This window comes from Mauremys reevesii, linkage group 7 (assembly GCF_016161935.1).
Source record: "Mauremys reevesii isolate NIE-2019 linkage group 7, ASM1616193v1, whole genome shotgun sequence".
NCBI lineage: Eukaryota > Metazoa > Chordata > Testudines > Geoemydidae > Mauremys > Mauremys reevesii.
The window spans coordinates 104,127,235-104,153,680 of NC_052629.1; the positions used below are offsets into that span (position 1 = coordinate 104,127,235).

General features: G+C 49.4%; 1 protein-coding gene across 1 annotated transcript in view; it reads right to left on the reverse strand.

The window, feature by feature from the left end:
* Positions 1–17,794, reverse strand: part of PODXL2 (podocalyxin like 2) — a 40,980-nt gene extending 23,186 nt beyond the window's left edge. Inside the window, exons 1-2 of the mRNA XM_039546035.1 lie at positions 17,204–17,794; positions 3,646–3,939 (exon numbers count right to left, since the gene is read on the reverse strand). Of these exons, the coding sequence (XP_039401969.1) occupies positions 3,646–3,939; positions 17,204–17,249 (340 nt within the window). The 5' untranslated portion in view covers positions 17,250–17,794. The remainder of the gene's footprint in view (positions 1–3,645; positions 3,940–17,203) is intronic.
* Between the last annotated feature and the right edge of the window lie 8,652 nt (positions 17,795–26,446).

A 26,446-nucleotide genomic window follows, 5' to 3' on the forward strand; every position in this document is an offset into this window, starting at 1 on the left:
TCTTGTAGAGTCGAATATGAGTAACTGATGGGTAATGGATGTGCATATATAGAAAACACAGGGGGTGCCAATGGGCTAATGTGGAGGACCGTGCATTTCAATGCACATTCATGGAAGAGGAGCATGGATAAAATGGATAAAAATCCAAGACAGTATGAGACAAATCCTGAGGTCCTTACTCAGGCAGGGACCCACTGAAGCAGATGTAAATATATTGTGGTGTGGCATGACGATTTTATCAGCAGGAGCGTGTTACTCAGGAGAGACAAAGCCACAAGCTGAGTAATGCCAGCCGTCCCAAACGAGTACCAGGTGTTCTCTACATGTCACGTGTTTGCCACGAAAAGCACACATATTTTAGGAAAGTTTGAGAACATTACAAAGAAATGTATTGCGGTTACATTTTGTATCCCTCCACCTGCAAAGCCACAAAAAGGCTGAGCTGAGTCCAACTCTACAGACTTCAGAGGGAAAAAATTAACACAGCTTTGAAATCTCTAGAAATCTGGCCTATATCAGACTGTTATTTTGAGGCCCAATATCTTTACACATTACAGCGAAAGAAGCAAATGCTATGTGTCCTGTTACAAAGCTGGGACTCATTCCTTTCTAATAGTATCTCTGACCCTTTCTAGCCTTGACGGATACTGGACCTCAGACCTGTCACTGCTCCAGAAATGAATTTTCCCAACCTGGGCCTTACTCCACTGTAATTTTGGGAGGAAATTTTACATTTGGTGAATGAAAGAAACATTTATCTGGCAGGTTGGTTTAAAAAAACAACAACAATCCATCACTCATGGGTTGGTATGTTAGAAGTAACATAATAAATGCAATTGGTTACACAGTTCCATAGGGAATCACATGGCACTTCCATCACACATGTGGCATGTATATCATAGACTTGTAGACCAAGTGTGATTGGGGAAAGCGTCCCGTTTTAGGGACGCTATTACTATATCCTTTATTATGAAATGACACACGCCAGGTTTCTAATTAAATTTTAAATAGAAATGAGCTCCCGAGCTGTTGAATAATTCAAGGAGTTGTATTAACTGAGGTTCTGAGATGCGAGCTGCACAGAGCAGTGGCTGGCAGAAGGCCAGCCCTCAGAAGTACTGCAGCTGTTTGGTGGTGAGTCGATAAGGACGTGTGTGTGTAAAGGAGAGCAAAGAGAGAGCGTGTGAGAGACTCTGTGTGCGAGAGTGGGAAGAGGCGGGTGTGCTCTGCATGATGAGTGTGTGCATGGGATAAGGCTGTTTTTGGTGCTCTGTGTTTATTGCTGTTAATGTGCAAGTGTGATGAGGAGGTGAGATTCTTTGGCTAGATGTACAAGCCAATGGGGGTGAGAGGGGTGTGTGTGTGTGAAGCTATTGTGCGTGCTTACACACGTGTGGAAGTGCTTCTGAGTGATGACGAAGCGTGTTCTCTATACATGTGAGAGGCTGGGGGCTGAGCATACAAGAGATGGGGGGGGGGAGTGTAAAGTTTTGTGTATCTCACCATGAATGCAGGTGCGTGAGGAGCATCTGCATGATCCACGTGAGTTTCAGAGGAGGAGTGTGCATGTACAGTGTGTGATGTGTAGGAGTGCCTGTGACTCTGTGTGTGTCACTGTGAGTGTGACTAGGATGTGTACAGAGCACAATTAGTGAGCATGTGATCAGGGGCGGCTCTAGCTTTTTTGCCGTCCCAAGCACGGCAGGCAGGCTTGCCGCCGAATCCGCGGGACTGGCGGACCTCCTGCAGGCATGCCGCTGAAGGCAGCCTGACTGCAGCCCTCACGGCGACCGGCAGGCTGCCCCCCATGCCTGGAGCCACCACTGATGGTGATTTCAAGTCCTAAGACAATGACATCCATGCCCCAAGGAGCATACGGTCTAGTACAGTGCATTCAAGAGCAAGAGTATGAGCACGTGTGTGTACTGGCAAAAATGTGTTGTACCACTGTAAATTAGATTGCTGCTGCTGCTTGCTCCATCCTCATCCCAGTAGGAGCGCAGGTCTTTTTAAGGTCAGAGGAATCAGTGCAAAGAGAAGACTAGAAAGACTTCAGCTTTCTAATTCCAGACCTCAATCAAGCCAGGAAAGTGCCTACTGAGAAAGAGTTGACGACACAGGATGTGGTGGGGGGCAGAAGGGATCGGGCTGAAGGTCAGTCTCCTGCACTGTGTTTAAACATACCCAGCCTGGAATTTAGAGCAGGATCATGTGGGATAATCTCATAAGCTATAGGAAAGCCTGCAAAACACTCCCCCTCCCTATCCCGTCCCTCTCCCAGTGGGAGTCTCAAAAGTTAAGTCGTCTTCTGCTAAGAAGCTCAGGGAGATTGAGGAGGGGGCTAAAGCAGGAGCCATATTTACGTAGACAAATACAGGCAGGTTAGTTTCAACTTGATTTTTGCAATGTCAACAGAAGCTCAGCTTAGATGCAGCAGTGGGTTCCAGTGGGCCTGGGAGGAAAGGGGTGGCGTGTATAGATTTGTGTTCCCCAGGGGAGGCTCAGCCCAGGCACAGCAGTGGGTTCCAGTGGGTGTGGTATGGGGGGAAGTTGGAGAGACTGTGTATATAACATTCTCCAGAGGAAGTTCAGCTCAGACATGGCACCCAGTTACAGTGAGAGGGTCCTTGCTTTTTGTCCCAGTTTTCCAGCTAGCCTGACAGGCTGCCCAAGAAGTGCCCCGAAGACCCACGGAGGGGGCCCCCCCGCCGCCGAATTACCGCCGAAGCTGGACCCGCCGCCAAAGTGCAGCCCGGTCTTTGGCGGTAATTCGGCGGAGGGGGGCTCCCGCCGCGGGTCTTCGGGGCACTTCGGCGGCAGGTCCCGGAACGGAAGGGCCCCCCCGCCGCCGAATTACCGCCGAAGACCGAGCTGAACTCGGCAGCGGGTCCCGCTCCGTCTTCAGCGGTAATTCGCCAGCAGGGGGTCCGTCCGCCCCGGAGTGGAAGGACCCGCCGCCGGCGAAGACCGGGAGCAGAAGAAGCTCCTGCGCCCGGCCCCGCAAGAGTTTTCCGGGCCCCCCAGAGCGAGTGAAGGACCCCGCTCCAGGGGCCCCGAAAAACTCTGGTGGGGGCCCCTGTGGGGCTCGGGGCCTGGGGCAAATTGCCCCTCTTGCCCCCCCCCTCTGGGCGGCCCTGGCCCAAGAAAGTTGGTTGAGTCACTTGACAGGACTCAGCCAGCCAGATCCTGTTGGCCATACTCTGGCCAAACTACTACTGAAGTCAAGGCTTAGAATTGGGCCTAGTGAGTTCAGCTGGGACTCAAACCCAGGGCCCTGCCTGGATTCTTCAAGGCTTATGCTCAGAGGACTAGATTGCACTTACTTTAGTTCACAGTGGCAAGGGAAAAGAGAGAAAGGTGGTTGAAGGGAGAATAAGAGGACAGAGACAGAAAGCGGGAGGATGAGGTGAGCAAGAGACAGAGATAAAGGTGATTACTTCCTCAGCTTGTGAATAATGATCCAGATGTACCTTGTTTTTTAATATCCGCCCGTGCCCAGGGTTCCCTAGGGACATATCAGACACTGAGGTGAGATAACAGAGTTGATGCTTAATCCCAGCTCCTCTTAGCAAGAATCGTGTCAAGGGAAGAGAACAGAGTCTCCCCCAGAGGAAGGAAGGGAAGAAAGGGATAAAAATAACCTACCTGTCGCTGGTCCCAGATCCAGGCTGGAATCGTTGAGCTCTCCCCCATCTTCCCAGAAGTACTGGGGGGGCTGTAGGATCTTGGACTCCTCATTCTCCTCACTAGCAAAGCCTGATCCCGCGGAGGCATGCAGGGCACTGAGGACAGGGTCAGGCTCTGTGGCCTCCAGGTTGCTTTGCTCGCTGGAATCCAGTAGCTCCAGATGGGACATCATTGTAAACTCCACCAAGGAGGTTGAGGTGAGACCCTCAGCGGTGGGCTCCTCTGATGAAACAAGGCAGATGCACAAGGTCCCTACACAATGACAGGGAGACCCATGTCAGAATAACAGAGTGAGAGGCAGTAGTGGGAACTGATGAAATGAGACACAGGGGTTTTGATCTGGCCACATGTTCCATTTCTCCAGGCACAGCTGTACTGGGTCAGACCAACAAGACCATCTAACCCAGTAACCTGCCTTCTGTCGAACCAGATCAGCCCATCTAGCTTCCTGATGCAGTCTCTGAAATAACCACACATACACCCTCCCGTCTGAGGGCATTGTTAGCTTAGGACAAAAACAATCATGGCTGTTGAATAAACATACACAAGAAGCTACACAGATACAAGTTCACCTCCAGACTCAGCTAGTATAGAGCAGTGTCACCCTGCTGAGGTCAGTGGTGCCCCAGGCACTTACCCCCGCACAGCTCCATGGACTTCAAGGGAACTAGGCCGATCTATCCCAGCTGAGGATCTGGCCCCACTGAATTTATCAGACGCAAATTTATCAGGGCCAAAGTTGCCTGACTGCAGTGGACTCAAAGAAGACTCTGTGTGGCTCAAACCTAGGGTTGTGAGTTCAGTCCTTGAGGGGGCCATTTAGGGTTCTGGGGCAAAAATCTGTCTGGGAATTGGTCCTGCTTTGAGCAGTGGGTTGGACTAGATGACCTCCTGAGGTCCCTTCCAACCCTGATATTCTATGATTCCAAAAGCTTGTCTCTTTCACCAACAGATATTGGTCCAATAACAGATATTATCTCGCACACTTTGTCTCTCCAATATTCCCGGGACCAACATGGCTTCGGCTACACTGCATGATTGGAGTGGCAACATTCAAAATTCTCAGCCCATAAGAAGGCTCATGTTCTGGGGGCTTGTGTGTTTGGTTTATCTACATTCATTTTAAGTCAGATTTATGCTAAATGACAAATAAGCAGAGAGGAAGGGATAAAAATGCAACGCAGTTTGTCTTGGGCCAATGGATCCGAAGAGAGGCTGATGCAGCCATCAAGTTCAGAGCCCTATGTGGTGGTTGTCCGATAACCTAGACAGGTTGGAAACATAAGCTAGATTGCTTCTGCAGTCCCACCCATTTTCTAAATAATACCACCATATGTTACATCCCTATAGGGTCCCCTGTCTCAAAGGGCTTCCCATGCTGCACAGAGACAGCACCTCTGAAATGCACCACCTCTAGGGCAGATTGCGTCACCACTTTGAACAGCGGGAGGGATGCGGAGGGAACATTTTATCCAAAGGTTCCAACTTAAGCCAGGGCATCTTGGTGCATGTTACAGAGACTGACAGTTTTAAGATCTTCCCTCAACTGCACAAAGATCAGTTATGTATGAGAAGGATGAATGGCTGAGCTGACCCAGGCAGTGTTGAACCTGTGGTTCTAGACATTACCAACCTGGGGCTTACCCTGCTAAGCCACCCTCTCGAGGGAACAGTTCTGTTAATGCACATTCACTTACTGCCCAGCCCCACCAAAGTGTGCCCCTGCCTGCTCTTTATTCAGCACAGAAGCATCTCCGGTCAGATATAAACCTGCAGTCCTGGAACCTTAAAAATTCCGTTTGTCCTGAAGGGACTCGGTGTCGGTGGAATCTCCTAACCAGGCTAAGAAGTGCCCAGTACTCTGAATATGAGATAACTACCTTCATCACAACAGGTTAGAGAAGATACCAGTCATTATTGACTCTGTGGGGGTGAGAGAGACACATCCTCTGCATGTGTGTATACCTATACTGGTGGATCCCCCAGGAGATGTATACAACAAACCAAAGTAACTGCATGACCTTATGACTGTAACCCTCCCCTTCCTTTTCCCCACCCCAATTGCTTGTATCAGCTGCTGTGCTGTAACTACCATTCGACTGGGAGGTATTCAGGGAAGGGAACATGGCTGTTTCATTTGTCTGCAGGGCCTGTGGCACACTGTGGTCAATGACTAAATAAATAAATAATAAGGGGATGTCCTGCCTTGCAGGCTGAAATCGATCGACAAACACTGAATTCTTGTTAAACACCCTTCCTGGAGAGGAGGCAGAATTTTAAACACTGGAGGTAAAATCCTGGCTCCACTGAAGTCTATGGGAGTTTTTCCATTGACTTCAGTAGGGCCAGGATTTCACCCCAGGACTGACTCACTGACTGACACTGACACTCTCCCTCTCTCTCTCTCTATATATATATATATTCTCTCTCTCTCCTAGGAACACACTATGTTGCAGGGGCACGTTACACATATAATTCAACTCATTCACATGAGCCTTATACAGCTCTCTCGCTCACTGCTACAGCCCTCTACAGAAGCTCAGCTCTTCCCTATAGGAACAGAGGCAAGGGGCTCTTCCCTGTAACCGAATGAGAGAATGAAACACTTGGGGAGTGGAGATTTAACTGCCATTCACTATACCTACATGGAACAAAGCTTTTGTGGAGGCACTGTACACAGGGACCAAGATGCTCTCAGATTTAAGACAGAAGAACATATCCAACGTGGGACCTTGTCCGTTTCTCTTTCATACTTTTAAATACACTCAGCCTGTCTATAGTGATGGTCATATCCCAAGCACTTCACAACCATCTAGTTAATTAATCATCACTAGAGCTTTGGTAAGTGGTTAAGTATTATCCCCATTTACTTACAGGGAATCTGAGGCACAGAGGATGTAACACCTGGGGATATTCCCTCTAGATTCCAGATCAGATCTATGGAACAACCAAAGACAGGGCCAGTCCCGCTCCAAAATTCCATCCACTGAGCCCAGTGCATCCTGGGACAGGACTCTGGGCCTTTAGCCAGTACTATATGAATACCCATCTACTGCACATGGGATCAATGAAGCCCAGAATCATGTACTAGCTAATGAGACTCTGTACTTTGATTTAAGGAGCTCCTAGAAACACAGGTGACTTGCCCCTGGTCATACACAGAGTCAGCTATGGAAGCCAGAAGTTTCCAATTCCCAGTTGAGTGCTCAGACCACCCCTCCCACTCCCGTACAGAGCTCTAGAAAGAAATCACTTGCCATTGTTGCTGGGAAACTTGGGAATGACGGGCAGCATTTCTCAAGCATGCTGCCTGTGTTTGGCCTCAAGAGTCTTTTCACTACTGCTGTAGAAAATATTTATTTTCTCCCCCCACCTGTCCCCAAGTGCTGCTTGGTTTTGCTAATTTTGTTCTATTGATCTAAGACAAGATCAGCTCAGCCCAGCACAGATAAATGGAAAGAAACGATGATAGAGCAACTGCATTATGGAAAGGAAAGCTACTGCAGCATAATGCAGCCAGTGGAGACACTTTTCCAGGCATCCCAAGGGATGGGCAAACTCATCAGCATGTGGCTGAGTCACTCAATGGGACTGAGACATCCTGAGCTTTGCAGCAGAAGCCCAGACATGGGATAGTCCCTGACAGGCAAGGACTTCACAAGTTCAGTTCTACTGGAGTGCTCGCCCCTTCTCCGCTTCTATATAGCTTAAACTGACACAATTTTGTTCAGGATTTTCTTGTTCTCATGCAAAAACAGCTGATAATTTATTATGTGTATTAGAGTAGCACCTTCAGGCCCCAGCTGAGAGCGGTACCCCACTGTGCTAGGAGCTGTACACCTGCACAGTAAAAAACAATCCCTGCCCCCAAAGAGCTAACAATCTAAATGGACAAGACAGACACAGAGTGGGAGAATGGGAAAATAACACTCCCTGTTATAGAGGTGAGGGAGCAGACGTGCAATGACATGCCCAAGGTAATGCAGTGAGTCTGTGGCAGAACTGGGAAAGGTACCCTGATCTTCTGAATCCCCATGCAGTGCCTTAACCACAAGGCCACCCTTGCTATCTCTAATGCCCAGGAAGGCCTAGCCTGCTACACATGTGGTTTGCTGGGGCAATACCAAGAGGAGGAAGTCACAGCTCCTTTTTTCCATAGGTCCCACAAAAATGGCTGCTATTTATTTAGGGTAGAGCATTTCCACCCTTCCCCATTACTTCTGCTACAGCAAAATGGTGGTGGCAGATAGACATAGGTGGCTATAACTAGGCTGGGCAGGATTTCATTGAAATCATCAGTAGTTGGTACACATCGACTTTACCTGACACAGAAATAGGGTGACTGTCCTGTTTTCCCTTTAGGAAAATAGGACACTGCACAGGGCCAGCCCGAGGCCCCCTGCCTCCCGCACAAGCCTCCCCCCAGCCCTCCTTGCCACCCACGTGGGGCCGGCCTCAGGTCTCCCTCCCCTTCCTGAACCCCCCTGCCACATGCCCAGGGCTAGCATTGCTGCTTGCTCCACTCTCCCTCACACGTTCCTCCACTCCCTGCTAGGGGTCACACCCCACTTTTTTGGCAAAACTGTGCATGATGATCAATTGGCAAGAGCAACTGGGACAAATGCCCAGTTTTGCCAAAATAGTCGGGACGGCCGGGACAGGGCTAAAAAAGGGGACTGTCCTGGCCAAAATGGGACATGTGGTCACCCTACACAGAAACCAACGAACAAAATATCCATCGACAGCAGCCAGCGAGTGCAGCCTCCCTTGCATTTGGTGCCCTCAGGGATCTGGTATCCGGGCCCCGTGGCCACACAGGGGTCAGGGGACCCTCTGCAGCCCCACTGTCATGGCCCCATTTACTCATTAAACAGCTAGGAGTGTAGGGCTGTCCCTGGGCCGGAGCCGTTCAGTGATAGGGTGGTCTCCCTCGTGGCCAGGGACTTGTCCTCCTCCTCACAGTCCTAGGCAGGGAGGGTTTCTGCTTTGCCCCACCAGGGCCACAGCCTGCTCTGAAACTTGCACCTGCAGGAATCTGGTGTCACCAGCCCCACAGCGATCCCCCTGCGACCCTGCTGTCATGGCCCCGCATCCATGCAAGGAGCTCCCCATAGCTCTGCTGTGAAACTGTGAAAATGGATTCACATTGTTTAGTTTTAACTTTTTCTTCCAATTGTTATCACTGATCTTAACTGTGGAATTTACCAAATAATAAAGATCAAATTCTGCTGAGCCCAGAGTTCCACTACCCTCAGCGCAAGATGAAATTACTCTGTCTCAAACTCTGGAGTGAGTTGTCAGCAGAGATGGTTCATGTGGGCACCACCTACTCTCTCTAGGGACATCTCCCAAATGCAAGTGCACCTCTGGGTCTGTCAGAGAGCATGGCAGCGAGAGAAGTGACTTCATCCAGCATCAGGTGAAAGACCAAGTAGTTGCTTTAGTCCCTGGCAGAGCCCCGGGTCTGTTGCAGGGTGTTTACTTTTGTAATAGTGTCACAGAGGAGTTAGATGGAGGAATTGGACTCAGGACACCTCCCAGCCCTGGCACACACTCGCAGCCTAGTTCTCTGCTATCCTGCATTTCATGCATTCATTTACACTTGTGCACAGTGAGTATAAAATGCAACCACCCCACTCACATGCATCAGAGTGTCTTACATCCACTTTGCACAGTTGAAAGGGGAACACAAGGAGCAGGGGCCTGGAGAATCAGGCCCAGGATGTCTCTTTGGAATCTTTATTGACACTCCCCTCACATTCTCCCAAGTGCCTCACAGGGAGGCCCATGGCAGTTGTCAAGACAGGCAATGGATGACTCAAAGCAGAGGCAGGAGCATACCTGGAAGGAAATGGACCAATGACTGGAGTGGAGATCCAACACCCAACAAGGCTGTTCCTAAGACAGACTCCTTTGGAGAGCAAAGGGGGAACAAATGATTTCCATTTGGTATCAGTTTTCTGACATGGTACTTTAAATATAGATCAACTGATAGGAGAACAACACACACAAGCAAACAAAATACCATGACTGCAGAGGAGATCGAGTGGGGAGCGTTAGCCAGGACACATTGGTTTCTTCAATGGGGGCATGCCCCTGACTGGCAGATTCTGTACAACAGCCTCCCAACTGGGTGTGTGACAGGCACCAGAGAGGGTCAGGAGGGTCTCAAGTTGTCCCCAACCAGAAAGAGGGCAGCCATGACACAGTGAAGGGAAATGGAGTATTCAGGGCTCCAGCCGAGTTTGGTCCTGCTGCTGTCCAGCTTCCATTTCAAGCTTTACCCCAAATGGGTCCAAGGGTTTGCCCAGCAAATGTTATTTATCAGGGTAGCAGGGTCAGGAAAGGGTCACTTACTGATAATCAGTTAGGACAGGAGCACAATGACTGGCGGAGGGAAGCATCTGCCAGCGATGTCCCCTCCCCTTCCAATCCAAAAACACTGCGTAGTCTGGAATAGCTGAGGGAGCGAGGCCCAAGGGCATTAAGAGAGGAGGGAGATGTGGGCACAGGGAGCTGAGGAGGGAAACGGATCTGGAATTAAGGCTAAAACTTACAATGACAACCAGCTATTGTCTCTGCTCAGCGCCCGGCTATTATCTGGGTTCTTTAAAGCAGCATGAAACACAGAATGAAAACTGAGAAATCACAAGGATAATTCTGATCCCAGGTACTGATGGTGGAGGAAGAGAAGGAGAAGGAACATGACGCTGCTCCCCTCTATCATCTGCATCATCAGCAGCCCCATGGAAACTCAATGACTTGCTCTAAGAAACATAGGAGAGGCTCAGACCCCAGCCAGAGTTAATCGGCCTGATGTGTGCTCATTGTTACAGATTATCTGACCCCTGCTCCTTCCGCCTACAAGATTCCCCGCCAACCCCCACTCTATCCCTCCCCCTTGCTGTGTCGCTCTCATTTACTAGTGGAACATTTTAAATTGAATGCTGGATTAGGAAGCCTAGGGGAGCTATCACTTCTAATTAGGGTTTCGGAAAACACAGCTTGAAGGCTGGCATGCCTCTGGCACAGTCCAAGGGGTGAGCACACAGGTGCCTTACCAAGGGCTCTCTCTAACACACTTATCTTCCCTGGGCCCCAGTATGTTTTCTGGGCTACTGCGATGGATGTATGTGTGTGGGGAGGCTGAGGTGGTGGTGGTAGTTTAATGACCCATCGTGGGAACAATTCTCCATTGACTGGAGAAGGATGGGCAAGACATGGCCTAACAGGTCTTTGTGGTTGGCGAGTTCTTTGCAGGGAGGTTATAGAGGATGCAGGAGCTCTATGGGAAGGGGTAAATCTGTACCACCATGCTCCTTCCCCACACCAGAGCCACCAAACCAAGCAAGATGGGTGCTCTTGCACTAAGACGACCTTGGAATACTGGGAGGGATGGGCGGGGGAGGGGGGGGCACCGCAGTTAACAAAGAAGTGCACACCAGATGGTAGCACCACTGCTGTTTCAGGAAGGATGCAGGAGAGAATCTAGGCCTACACGTGGAAACTGGTTTTGCTCAGGCACTGCTGGAAATTGCCTCCCCTTGGTCAAGGCTACCTCGCCTCAGAACCATGCGGCCCTGATCTTGGGGTCTGATTTTCAGAGTTCCTAATCACCCACCCACCCCCCGCTCACATTGACCTCAACTGGTTGCAATTTTCAATCAGCAATACAGACGCACAGCCCTTCTGAAAAGCCAGGTCCTTAACACTGACCAACTATGAAAGGTAGGGAATGCGCCCATCAGCAGCATGTGTCACGATGCCAGGAGGATCCTGATGCTGAGCAGACCATTGACCAATGCCTCCTCACACATACAGTGAAAACTCATCCCATCCACCAGCATCGAACAAACCCACCTTGCCTCCCTCCCCCACTCCATTCATTCCAGGGTCTAGATCAGGATTACTCTCGTTTTCAAATCCTCACAGACCTGGTTTCCTTCCCTTTCCTGCTCCTTCCATTCGTCTAGTAGCTGCCTTTCCGCCATCTTCCTTCTGCACCTCCCGCTGTCTGGGAAAGCCCTACAGATCCTTCTGTTCCATCACCGTTCCAGGGCATTTCCACTATCAGCTGAAAAATCTCTCTTTGCCCTTGCCTCTTATTTTTTTCTCCCGGTTTACTGCATAACCCCTCAAAGTGTTATAGAATCTGAGGTGTACCAAATAAAGTTGCATTATTGGCTCCAACAGCATAGCTGTTGCAGAGCCAGGGCTCCCTCACCAGAGCACAGAGGAACAGGTTTCTAAGAAACACGCTAGCCAAACTATGTTAGAGGCCCCATCAGCACAGTCGGCCAAATGGTGTTTACACTGATTTTGCCACAACTAAGCTTAAACACAGCAGTTAAATTCAGTTTCAGCCCGTGCGTACAAAGGGTCTTCCAGGACTTCCTTCTGTTAGATGATGCACTGGTTTGGGCCCCTCTACTATATTTATATCCAAGCCACAGGATCCACTTTCAACAGTTTCATGCTGTAGTTTATTCAGGACCTCGTCCATATTCCTTAACTGGGCTAAACCTCGGGACTTGTTCAAGGGTTCAGCGTAGCTTGGGGACACCATTTAAAACACTGTTCGTTCCATGCTAGACTACAAAATTGACAGGAGCAAATGAAGACAGTGGTGTAACCAGGCTTGGTTGTACTTGTCATGTTAAGGGCTTCTCTCTCTCTCTCTCTCTCTCTCTCACACACACACACACACACACACACAAAATCTCTCTCCCCTCACCAAGGAATCCATGCCTGAATCCTGCCAACAACTGGGTTTAACCAGGGACGTGAACAGCACGGGTCTGATCCTAGCTAAGCAGGGCACAACTGCCTTGCCAGCATCCCTACCTCATAAACAAATGGCTGCGTGTGTTTGCTTTGCCTCCGTTGTGCCTCTGCCCAGGCTGCACTCGTGCGGGTGACAAATAGCTTGTCTCCATTCTTTTGGGATTACGTGTTTAAATAACCAATGAGAACTGGCAGCAAATTCACACGGTCGCCAGCAGCAGGACTCAGTGCACCTTCACCCTTCACCCCCTCACACTGTACTCTGCAGTCTAGCCTGCTTTGTTGCTACCGTTGGCTTATTTTACCCGCAATACTCTAGAGCTGCTTCCCACTTTGAGCAGAGGGAAAACTTTTATGTGGTCTGATCTGCAGCCTGTCGCCTGGAGCTTCCCTTCGAGGTCTCCATGTAATTATTTCAACCCCTGATGCCTATAATTAAGTGAACATTTCCTTATGTTACTGAAGAGGCAAAGGAAAAATTGACTGCAGGGAATTTTCATCCATCCTGATTTATACTCCCTAGGCATGGGTTCATTTATACAGTACTAACGAGGAATTGTCTAAGCGGACAAACAGAGGGGAAAGAATTATCTAATAGAGCCTGGCACTCACACAGCCACATGCAGACAGACACCTGGGGTGATACGGGGAGGAGGAGGGAGATGTTTTTCTCTTAATCTCATAAATTTACTATTCATGAAAGCAAAGGTCTTAGATAACTGGCTAGAGTAAGGCAACGCTCAGGCAAATGGCATGCTGACCACCTGCCAGATCTGACAGTGAACCTCAATTCTGACCTGCCACCGTCCCAGAGCTCGGCCAGTGTACCTTAAACATAATCTGCCGCAGACAGTATTTCAGCCCTGGAGTCTCAAGCTGAAGCTCCATCAATGCACCTCATTCCTGACCTGCAGCCTCCCGTCCTATTCCAGTCTTGAGGCTCCCCTGCTACACCTCATTCCTGTCCTGCATCACCCCCAGTTATCCCAGACCTGAATCTCTCCTCAGCTGGGACTGCCAGTCATGAAAAACTATGCGCTGGTTTTGCAATGTAGACTCACTGCAGACTCCTCATTCTTCACTTTTGACCTCTACACTAGGTAAGAAACCAGGTCTCCAGAGGCAGCTGGCTAATGAGTTCACCCACTGACCCCCCCACAACACCAGTTTCACTAGCCTAAGGATTCAGCTGGTACTAAGTTGTGCCCTTCTCAGTGTCTCCTTCCATCCCCATACTATCTAGGATCAGAGGGGTAGCCGTGTTAGTCTGGATCTGTAAAAGCAGCAAAGAGTCCTGTGGCACCTTATAGACTAACAGACGTCGTGCATCTGATGAAGTGGGTATTCACCCACGAAAGCTCATGCTCCAAAACGTCTGTTAGTCTATAAGGTGCCACAGGCCTCTTTGCTGCTTACACTATCTAGGTGCTGTCAGAGGGAAACAATCGGGAGAGTTCTAAGGACCAAACCCCTTTTTGTCACTGTCAGCGGGAGGATTACTGTAAAGTTACAAAGCTGCATCTCAGCAGAGAGAGATGCCCTTCCAGAAGTTGAAATGAAACTTGGAAGGTTTCACCAGTCTATGCGTCTCCACCGAATATTGGTATGATGTAGCCCAACTCCTGTAGCTCCCAGATGTCATTTAATGCCACTTCCCAAGGGCCGAACGTAGCTTTAAAATAATAATTGTGAAGTTAGTGCTGGTGAAAGTTGCTGGCTTTACAGCCCAAAAGACAGCTTCAATGCATAGACCAGTTACAGACCAGGAACCAGCAGGGCGACCATCCCACATACGTACTGCTTGCCTCCAGGGCCCTCCCCATCTTACCCAGGGGCGGCTCTATGTTCTCCCCCCACCCCTCAAGCATGGCAGTCAGGGAGCCTTCAGTGGCATTTCTGCGGGAGGTTCGCCGGTCACGCAGATTCGGCGACAGCTCTACGGGTGATCTGCCGGCTCCGCGCCTTCGGCGTACCTGCTGCCGAATTGCCGCCGAAGCCGCGGGACCGGCAGACCTCCCACAGAAACGCCGCCGAAGGCTGCCTGACTGCCGCCCTCACACTGCTCCCCGTGGCTTGCTGCCCCAGGCATGCACTTGCTGTGCTGGTGCCTGGAGCCACCCCTGACCTTACCCTCCAAGGATGAGCAGGTCATTGTCTCCATCCTCATTCACTGCTGGGGTCTCCTGCAGATATGCACAACAGGGAGGTCCCAGCTGTGGTGGCTTTCTATGCTGTAGAGAACTTTTCACTAGGAGATGGGCTGAGACCTGATCCTGTAACAGTTGGATGACCCCAGTGGGAAGAGGGGTAGACACTGGATCCCTCCTCCTCCTAACAAAAACACACTCTGGTGGCATAATTTAAACCACATTTGGTTTCTGAATTCCCCATCCCACCATATAACCTCTCTGGTGGGCCCCTCTTTCCCTGTTTTGCCCCCACTATCATATCACCAACTTGGGATGGGGACAAAAAGGTACATAATCACTTCTGGACCACCATGAGTAGCGCTCTATAAACTGGGGTGGACTGCATAGTCAGCCAACCAGCAAAGATTTGCCCATTTACCCCTACCCCCACATCAGAGCTCTGCTGATTTAAGATGCTAAGAGTACTAGGGATACCCCTGAATCTCTGGTGGTGCAGAGCTCCACATTCACTCCACGATGCACTCTGAGCTGTATTTGCAAATCAGAGTGCCAGCACACAGAGGTAGACAGCTGAATCAGAAATCAGAGACGCAGAAGAACTGTTAGGTTGCAGCTTGTCTATCTCCCTTCTCGTAGCGCGGGAAGGTTCCTTACAGCACATTCTCATATGACTGCTGCAGCTTGGTTTGAAATGTATTAAATGATGGGATGTCCACCCACTATGGAGGCAGGAAGAAACCACAAGTATTTGCAGTTGGGACATCACTGATGATTCAGCACCATGGTGGGAGTTGGTACTAGTCCCCTAAATAGGCCCTCTGATCCTGTCCTATAACTTCTTACCTCCTTACTATTTAAAAATATATATATTCTTTCTGTTATGGTAATGCCAAGAGACCTCAACCAGGGGTCCAGGCCTCATTGTGCTAGGCACTGCACACAAAGAATCAAAAGACAGTTCCTGCCCCAAAGCACTTACAGTGAATACCTCTCCTTCAGCTGCTTTGGGGGTGTACCCTTGATTGACATCAGAGAGTGGGATATTACTGACCCCGCAGTGCATCATCTAGTGCAAACGAGCTACCTTTTAATGAAACTGGCCCTTCATTACACTCAGGGAGAGATGCTCCCAGATCCCGCATATGATGCCTTCAAACCTGGCTACTATCAAATGACCCCAGATAAAGAAGGCTTACACTTCTAAGGCTCCATTCCAAAGTTCTGTTTTCACAGCACTACCCCAAAATTCAAACTAATTTTCTTTTAAAAGGCAAAACTCTCTTTCCCAGAGTTCTTTGAGAGGGGCCCCTTGTTTGAAAACATCTCCAAGCAGATTATATAAAAATAGCAGCACAGACATAACCAGTCTAAGTATAATTACTTATGTGCTTAATCGGCTTTAATTAATGCCCCACCCCTTCTCCAAATTTCAAGATTAGGATCTTTGGGGCCAGTGGACTTGTTTCTATTTAGTCCCCTCTTCCTCTTTTTTTTTGGTAACTTCACAGTAGTTGGTAAACTGAAAAAGCCCATAAATAAAGATGTTTTTTGTGCAGCACAAAATAGTGGCATCTCTACAGCCCCCTTGGGGAAAACAACAGCATGCAGGAATCCCAGCTCAAGGAATGGCATGCAGAAAGCATGCTACATTCAGAGCTATTTCTATCCTATCCATAATAACACCACCTTGTTTACTTCAGTTGGACAAGTGCTTATTGTAGCATACACCTTCCCTGCCCAAAGATATTTTTAGCAGCCTTGACATACATTCTTCTTCCTAAGAAATAAACTTTTAGAACATACAAGTAACAAATGATTCCCCCCTCCCCAAAAATCCCCACACTGCATAATAATAATAAAATGATTCTTACAACTATCATGGAGTGAACATGCACCCTTCATAAAATCAAATGAAGGAAAAAGTATAGAAGCGAAGCTTGGGTCACAAAATCTAGACTTGAAAGGGTGAGTGTAATCTTATATCCCTACAAATAATGGTTTAGGGAGGGAGGAAGCTGCCCAGCAAAGATCTCAAAGCTGCACAGAAGTAAAGAGCACACTGCGTGAATATTTAGCACATAACCCAAACTCTAGGGAAACATACAGAAGAGGGGGGTTACTCACTAATAACAAGTCATGTTCCCTTCTGGGGAGCTACCTAGGTTGTTAGAGGTGAAGGACCAGCAGATCAGAGTGGTTTTGATTTCTTTTCTCCCCATATGTTCACATTCACATCCAGCGAGTTATTGTTTTATTTAATAATTACAGTAACAGAAGGGACAAGAGGGGAGGTGCCATTTACTTGCCAGGTGCTGGGGACCAGAACCAGTTTGGTCCCTACGGTCTATTCCCCAAGACTTTGCTCCCTAGTGATAGAGGAGTCCTATTTAGTCCACCCCACTGGTCCCCAGGCAGGATCGACCCCACTAGTCTATTCCCAGGGCTTTGTCCAAGCTGCTTTAATTTAGTAACTCTTCTGCAACTGACAGAACTCTGCTGAGATTGTGTCAGCTTCTCCCCGCGATTCCATTAGCTCTCCCGCAAACAAATCACTTTAAACTCAAAGCAACAAAGGCACTCACCCCAGGCCAGCAGCACCGCCAGGGCCTGGCGCAGCCGCAGCTTCATGGTGCTGTCCGTTGCACTTCTTCACTCGGACCTGGATCCTGCAGCTGCCCACGGGGCTCTGCCCCTCCTGGACACAGCAACCACCTCTCCCCCCTGCAGGTCAGCCTCAGCCTGCATCTCCCCAGCAGCAGCAGCTGAGCTGCAACTTTCCCCCGACCCCCTCCTCCCGCTGGGCTCGCCTGGCTACTGTCAGGCTCCCTAGGGTAGGGGATCTGGAGGGGGTGGGGTGGGGAGCTTCTCAATGGTCAATCAATGCACAAAGGGAGCCGGCCCCCAGCTGGGCCAGAGCAGCAGCCGCCTCAGCAGCCGCCCTGCCAGACGCAGCCCAGGTCTGATGCTTGCATAAAATCAGCCACATCTCTCCAAGCCAGGGCGTGCATCCTCCTTCCCGGGGCAAGGGGGGCTGGCCCGCGGAGCGTGCACACAGACTGCCTTGCTCCTAGTGGCCAGCTGCAGTGGCTTTGCTCCGGCTCCTGCAGCCGCTAAGGGCAAACCTCCACCCCGCCTCCATGGCTGCGGCGGCTGCTCGGGATGCCCCAGGTTCCCAAGAGGTGGAAGTATTCAGGCATCTCAGGCGTTGCGCAGGGGCTGCATTCCGGCCACTGCCCGGGATCAGCTTCCCCCGGGTCCTAGAGGGAGTCCCGGCCGGTGCCCTGCTGAGGGCGCTCACGAGCGACCAGCCTGCGGGCCAGGCTCCGTGGGAGGCAGGAGCTGTGGGTGGGGGGAGTTCACCCTCCCTCCCTGCTGTGTGTGTTACAATGAGAAGCTCTCCGGCAGAAGCGCCCCCCGACTACCGCTAAGAGGCTGCCTGCGGGGGAAAGCGTCTTCTTGTCATTTGTGCACACGAAAGGCTGTTTCTGGGAGAAGGGAGGTGCTATTAACACCATAAGGCAGAACTACAAATATCATCATAGAGCAGAGGGGGAGCCCTGTTAGTCTGGAGCTGTAAAAAGCAACAAAGAGTCCTGTGGCACCTTATAGACTAACAGAGGTATTGGAGCATGAGTTTCCGGGGTGAATACCCACTACCCACGAAAGCTCATGCTCCAATAGTCTGTTAGTCTATAAGGTGCCCCAGGACTCTTTGTTGCTTTTTAAATATAATCATCTAGCTCTTATATAGCATTTTTCACTGGCAGCTGGCACACTCCAGCAGTGGGGTTTGAGCCAGGCATTATAGAGACAGGGCCCTAGTTGCAGAGTTCAGATTCCCCCCAGTAAAACCATCAGATCTGGGCCCAGCGCTACATCGAAGCAGAGCTGGTGGAAATTTTCCAAAGGAGACATTTCTCCCAGTGAAACAATAGCCTGTCCTCACATTGTTTGCTTTCCCCACAAAAGAAAGCAACATCTGTAGATAATATCAACCCAACATTTTTCACATGGAAACTCTTAGTCCAGAGGTTCTCAAACTGTGATCCATGACCTCCATTCAGGTGGTCCATGGATAGTTCCCTCTAAGGTGCATGTCTGCATAGCCCCACAAAAGAGAATGAAGAGCCACCCACCTAATAAGTGGAGCCGCGCAGGCAGGGGCAGCTCCAGGCCCCAGCACGCCAAGCGCGTGCTTGGGGCGGCATGCCGCGGGGGGTGCTCTGCCGGTCACCGGGAGGGCGACAGGCGGCTCCGGTGGACCTCCCGCAGGCATGCCTGCGGAGGGTCCGTTGGTCCCGCGGCTCCGGGGGAGCATCCGCAGGTATGCCTGCAGGAGGTCCACCGGAGCTGCAGGACCAGTGGACCCTCCGCAGGCACGTCTGCAGGAGGTCCACTGGAGCCACGGGACCGGCGACCGGCAGAGCGCCCCCCGCGGCATGCCACCGTGCTTGGGGCAGCAAAATTGCTAGAGCCGCCCCTGCACACAGGCATGGCTTCACTAATTAGGTGCCTGGACCCTGGAGGAGACGTACATGTAGTGTGAGGTGGTGGCCATGTGGAGAATAGGGGGTAAGTGGGAGGGGGCAGTGGGGTGAGAAGAGGGGGTTGGGGAATTTGGGATGTGCAGGGTTGTGGTGGCCAGGGAAAGTGGCGACTTTCCCCAGCTCCAGGACTGCTGCGGCAGGGGAGAGAGGGAAAGACCCCCCCCCCCACTTCTTCCCAGGCTCAGGGGCGGCCGTGGCAGGAGAGAGAGGGCACATCCATTGCATTAGAAAGGTAAGACTACTGACATTAAAATATGAGTTGTGTGCTTTTATTTGTAGAACAAAAATGTTAATTATTAATAAGGTTTTTTATATATAGCACTTTTATCCAAAGCGCTTTACAGTAGTTAGCTAACGGTACAAACAACATTCGGAAAGATCATTAAGTGGTCCGCCGAGACTCTTAGCAATTTTCAAGTGGTTCGTGGAAAAAAAAAGTTTGAGAACCACTGTCAGACATTTTTTGTTTACCTCAAATTCAAGGAACAATACCGGCCAGCCACTGTTTAGATAAAAATGTCTAGAGGAGACATGGTAAGAAGTGTTACCAAGGGCAGGCCCCATTATGCACCCTGCAAACGTAAAACAATTTCAACCTTTTTTCTCTTAATTTTCCAACTAGCTCCGCTTAACAATTGAAGAGCTTTTGTATTATTAGTTATTACTAGTTTGCCCTCCCAAAACACAGCTACTCCAGTTATCCTCTCTCACCACTAGGACGCCTCCTGCATCTTATCCTATTCCCTACTCATCCTGCCTGTTACCTGCAACTCCTCACCCTCACTCTTTCCTCCTGCCTGTCTCTCTGCTCTTACTTCCTACTGTGCTCCCCTCATTCCCTCTGTTCTGCTGTCTTCTCTTGCTTTTACTGCACTTTTGGCCAAGAGTAAGGGATGGTGCCCTCTCATGCTTTTCCCCTCCACCCCATCCTCTCTCTGCCTCCTTGAAATCTCTTAGTATCCACTACCCCAAGTAGCAGTTTTCCAAAGCCTGCACCTGTGCTCTCTTACTAACACAGTCCCGGTACTGCTAATCCCAAGCATTCAGAAATGATGGGTCAGGCCACCAAATATCATGAGATTCATAATTTTTTTAAAGCCAGATTTTTTGCCTTCTGTTTTTGAGCCTTTAGGAGGTACTCAGCTCATGTTTTCAAGCTTTTCTCCACACCATGAGGCAGTGGTTCTCCACCAGGGGTACACATACCCCTGGGGTACACAGAGGTCTTCCAGGCGTACTCAACTCATCTAGATCTGTGTTTCTCCACCTGTGGGTTGCAGCCCCCAGGGGAGTCACAGGACGGGTTTAGAGGGATCGCAAGTGTACGGCTGGCATTATGGGGTAGCAAGCAGGGCCCTACATCACACGAGGCCTCTGCAAAGCTAAATTACATGCTTCAGCCCACCAACTGGGGCTCGGGCTTCAGACAAGGCTCACAAGTGAAAAACAGGCTCAAGTATCACATTGAAATATAAGTACAATATTTATATTCTAATCAAATATATTTTATAATTATATGGTAAAATTAAAAAGTCAGCAATTTTTCAGTAATAGGGCGCTGTGACACTTTTGTATTTTTATGTCTGATTTTGTAAGCAAGTAGTTTTTAAGTGAGGAGAAGCTTGAGGTCAAATCAGATTCCTGAAAGGGGTACAGTAGTCTGGAATGGTTGAGAATCACTGCTATGAGGGATAGAAATGTACTTTAAAAAAAAATGAAAGTGGAGGTTCTTATAATCACATGACTCTAGGAGCTAAGGCTTTACAAAATTTAAAAAAACCCCTATCAATAGCATGAGATTAACAATAAAATCACAAGGGTTGGCAAATCTGCAGACCCTTCACCATGGGGTGTCCCATGCATGATGTAATATTTGTGTGTCTGATTACAAGTGTAAGCTCCTCAAGACAGGCATCAGGTCACTTATAAATAACTCTCTACAAACTATTCTCCATAATAAGTTAAATGCACTTTGAAGATTATGCCAAGGGCTGCTGAGGCTTTTAATTACCTAGTTTATAGATGTAGAAAACTAGCACAAAAACAAGGAAAGTGACCTGGTGAGTCAGTGGTAGATCGGGGAATGGTACACACAAGGCCCAATTCCTTGTTCCTAATCCCATAATTTTGAGAATGAAGCCAACGAATTAAGTGCACAACACAGATTTACAACTAGAGCTGATCAACATTTTACACTAAATTCTGTAATTTTTCAACAAAAGGTTCAAGCTGACAACAAACAAACAAAAAATGTTTCTCTGTTTTTCACTGGAAAAAACATCAGAAAAACATCCAAAAAATTGCAAACTTTTTTTTAATGAAAACGTTTGGAATTTTTTTCACAAAACATACTTATCAGCTTTTGACATGCTCTGTTTAGAACAACCAAATGAGGCAATCTGATTTCATGTAGCAAAGCCTGCAGCGCTCACTGTTAGGGTCAAATAGTGACCCGAGGCATTTTTAAAAAATGCATAGCCTTATTACTAACCCAAGGTAATTCAGTTCCCCTCCAGTATGGGGAAATTACAAGAGTTAATGCAATCCAAACGCCACATGCCTCCCCTCCCTCCAAGAGCCCCAAACTTTAGAGATATGTTGGGTCCAGATTTTCATTCATTCCACTGACAGTGATAGAAGAAAACCCATAAATTCAGATCCAAGTCCTGATCTACATCCTTTTATGTTTTGGGGTCTCTGCCCTGGACTTGTAGGAATAACATGGGCAGAGGACACTAATTGAACAATGCACATGCCTATTTAAAATTTCTAGTGACATGATACTCCTGCCTCTGGATGGGCTGAAATTTGCCCCTTATTTTGGCACTTGTGTGCTGGTCTCAGACTGATCTGCGTAAAGGCAGCATAAACAGGAAAAACGCGTTTTAAAACAGAATGAAATGACTATGACACCATTCATCACTAGCCTCAGGCAGCCAGGCCAACTCTGCCAATCTGGGGAAAAATAGCTGTCAGCAGTGGGCAAATGCCAAGTCCCAAGATAGCATGCAGAACTTATATTCAGTGCCTGGGCCACACAACCGTAGACAAGTGGGGTTAATGGAACTTTGCTCTAAGAAGATTTAGACAATGCTACAGGTGAAGGTTTATATAATTTATTTGATCTTCAGCTTCGTAGGTGGTTGATGTTCTCAAGTTATGTTAATGACTAGCAGTAGTGAAAGGAGTTTTGTGATTCAACTATAGTGTTATGGATCCTTTGTTTTATGGCAAAGTGAACTCCAAAATTGTGATGAAAATTGTTAATAGGAGCATCCAAATGTCCCCCCCCCTTTTTTTTTTATTAGGTGTCTTTACCTGTCACTTTCTGCCCTTCACCTAGGTTGGAACACTAAAATTGGTCAGGTCAATTCCACTCTTGTTCCTGCTTTCAAGTTCCCTCTAATGCCGTGTTTCTCAAACTGTGGTTGCCGCTTGTTCAAGGAAAGCCCCTGGCAGGCCAGGCCGGTTTGTTTACCTGCCCTGTCTGCAGGTCCAGCCGATCGCGGCTCCCACTGGCCGCGGTTCACCACTCCAGGCCAATGGGGGCTGCTGGAAGCGGTGGCCAGTGAGTCCCTCGGCCCGCGCCCCTTCCAGCAGCCCCCATTGACCTGCAGCGGCGAACCGCGGCCAGTGGGAGCCGTGATCAGCCGGACCTGCGGATGGGCAGGTAAACAAACCAGCCTGGCCCACCAGGGGCTTTCCCTACACAAGCGGCGACCCCAGTTTGAGAAACACTGCTCTAATGCAGGTGCGTTGAGGTACAGCATTGCTGAGGAAAACTGAAGATTTTTTTTGTGTGCATGCTTTAAGTTAAGCATACAGCCTTGTCCTTATGAGCATGCATAGCTTTACAGTTCCAAATCCGGGGTCACGTTTTGGCCCACGATATTTGCATACAACTTCCCTGGAAGTAGATAGGAGTAATGGGTGAATAGCTGAGGGAAGAATTTCATGATTTAGATCTGTTAAATAAAATATACTACACAAAACAAATGCTACTTGTTTTCAAGCTTCAATTAAAAAATTAAATTTAAAAATATGCTGGTAAGAGATTTTAGGGCCCAACAAAGCAGCATTGATCTAATCTGAGACCATGAAGGTGAAACCAGTCAGAAGTCAGATAATCCAACCAGTCTGTTACCATTGTCATGTTGAACAAAAAGTAAACTACTGCCATAGTGAAGAGTAGAGAGATGTTTTGATATTACTGCAGCATTAACAATTAGAGGTGTTAACTAGTAACAGAACAAAGGATTTTAGTAAAAAACAAAACAACCCCCCCCCCAAACTACTTACTGTTTGTATTTCAGTAGCACCTAGAAGCACCAACATACAGTAGTAAGAGAGCGTTTCTGCCCCAAAGATTTTACCATCTAAGCAGGCTAGAGAGAGTGGGAGAAAGAAACGACCTTTTACAGTTGGAGAATGGAGGGATAGAGAGATTAAGTGACCTTGCCGAGGTCATGCAGGAAAGTTGTGGCAGACCTGAGAATTCAACCCAGTGTCCTGCCGCACAGTCTATTTCTTTAAGCCACAAGACCATCCTTTTTCTCATAATAGGATGTTGAGGATTTATTTCCTTTTTGTCCCAGCACTAACCCCTTCTCTAAAGGAAAGTTAATCTTGCGCTGTTGCAGCACCCAGACGTTTACTTGAGCATGTCTCTTTCCAAAGAAAGAGATTTATTTTGCTGACGTAGCCTTTTTAATGCTGGGATACTGTGAAACATTTTGTGACTTGTACTAAGCAGGGGCAGGTACTGGTTCTAGTCTTACATCACTCTGGATGTGAGGTTTGCATCTACGTCCCACAGATGCAGCTTCAACACTTACTGGGGCTTGTGTAGAGGAGACGTAATAACATAAAGTCTTCCAGATAAGTAGCATAGAAGATGTTCTACATCTAGGCTGACCTCACTGTATAACACAGCCCTGAGAATTTCACCCTTTTACCCCTGTATTTGAGTCACAGGTGCTTGGCTTCCTCTAGGACACCAAGATGACAGTTGGAGCATCAGTGCAAGAGACAGTCAAAGCCACAGCCATCTAAGTGTGCTAAGGGGAGTTACAGTGGGAAAGAACCTCAGCTGATTCACTGGAGCCCTGGGGAAATGCAGAGGGATGGGCAACTAACTTCTGCCCAGCTATAACCCAGGTTCGCAGGGCCGGCTCTAGGCACCAGCAAGCCAAGCATGTGCTTGGGGCGGCACATTTTCAAGGGCGGCATTCTGGCCATCTTTTTTTTTTGTTTTGCTTCCAGCGGCAAAAGCCTAGAGCCGGCCCTGGCAGCAGCAGCGTGTCATGCATGGGGGGTGCCCTGGGGCTGCTGCGGTTCGTGCTGCAGGGGAGTAGCACCCACACCTTGTGGCTGGGCCGGGCAGGCTCTGAGCAGGGAACACTCAGGCTGGGGGCCACCCCACGGGGCACATGGAGCCGCCTGCAGGTGCTGCAGAGCAGCCGCCCCCCAGTGCCGCAGCCGGAGCTGGGTGAAGCAGCCGGGGCTGGGTGAAGCACCCCGAGCTGCCCAGGGACTGCGGCAGGGTGGCCAGAAGCAGCAGCGGGGCCATGGAGGGCGGGGTGCTGCTGTGCGGGGCCCGTGTCCCACTCTCCGGGGCTCCGCTTCCTCTGGGGCTACCCTGCCCCGACTCCTCAGTCCCGCCTGCTGGGTCGGTCCCCTGGCTCTGCCCTCCCAGGTCCTGGAGGCGGGAGCCCTGGCTAGAGGGACCCTGGGCTGAGGTGCAGCCCGGGAGCCCTGCTGCTCACCCCGACCCTGCCAACACCGGACCGGCTGGAGGCGAGGGAGGAGTGGGCAGAGTCAGCACTGGTCGGGGGAGCCCAGGGCTGGGGCGGCAGGGGGTGCGGGTGGGGGTGGGGGTGAGAGCCCAGAGCTGGGGTGGGGGGTAGCCAAAATTTTTTTTTGCTTGGGGCGGCAAAAAGCCTAGAGCCGGCCCTGCAGGTTCATCATGGAAGATTTTGAATCATTGTCAGGCCAGAGGCACCGTGTGTTCTAATCTTACCATTACTTTGTGAAAGCCTTTGCATTACAGCTGTAGATGCGAATGCTGGCTGTCATCTGTCATTTGACAAGCATGCTCAGACACGTCTACTGTCCAGCATGCAATTAGCTTTGAGAGAGGTTGGGTGGTGGTGCTTTGGGGCCATGGTGAAAGCAGAAGCTAACACTGACCTTCTAAACCTTTCTGTATATAACAGGGGTAACACTTCTAGTGGAGAGCTTACAGGACTGGAGTAGATACTGAGGTGCCATTAGTTTTATGGAACTATCCACAATACTACTTCACCTATGAAAGGAGCTGGTTACTTACAGCCATCTGCCCACCCAGACCCAGAGAGCATTCTCTGTGCCTAGAGAATCAAGTTCATCCAGGTCTCCCCTAGATTGGACACTTGTGCATTGTTCCCAAGCTAGGCTGAGGCTAGATGGCGGTTGTGTAAAGTGCGTGCAGACGCATTGTTCCATCTCCAAGAGACTGAGCTTACACACCAGGGAGTCAGCTTGTACTGGATCAGAGTCTGGGCAAACCCTCCCCTTTTCACTCACTGTGGTTTGAAGTCACACTGGAACCTCTTCCAAAGCCAGCCTGATTCAGCATTCACAAGCAGCCAACGGCCCAGCAGGGGACTTGGCAGATTTTAGGGACACCACCTTGCCTGTGTATTTCTTAAAAGCAATAATCAAAGGAACTCTGCATTTCTCAGCTATCAGTGGATTTAAGTACAAATCTAAGCAGAGCAGTGGCCTCTCCCATCCCTCACAACACACAAGACCTGCAGGTTTTCATGTAATGTTTTAACCATTACAGCTTACAGCAAAGTGCCCAAACTTGGCTAACCCCAGGGACTTTCAGTGAAGCCTATTAGGGAAGGCAGCAGCTCCTAGGGAAACACTCCAGAGACGAGCAGAGTGCTTTCTACTGAGCCCTGCAGTGCCCTCCTTGCTGCAGTCTACTGATGAACGCTTCCCGACAAGGCAGCTTCAGAGCAAAGCAGCATCAATTTTCATCCAGGGCAGAGTCCCAGCTCAGACCAGACACCTGACGTTTCTGAGGGCCCGAGTTCACTCCAGGGACCCTGGATGCTCAACAGTCTTAAGAGGAGGAATATGCCTCCAGGCCCGTGTTAGGGAGGAGAGTCAGAGTGCCACAGGAACTGGAGAGGAACCCCCTTTCCTGCACCCATACACTTCTATTCTGTTAGGGATGTCAAATATTAAACGGTTAACCAATAACCAACCGTTAATATATTTCAGTTAATG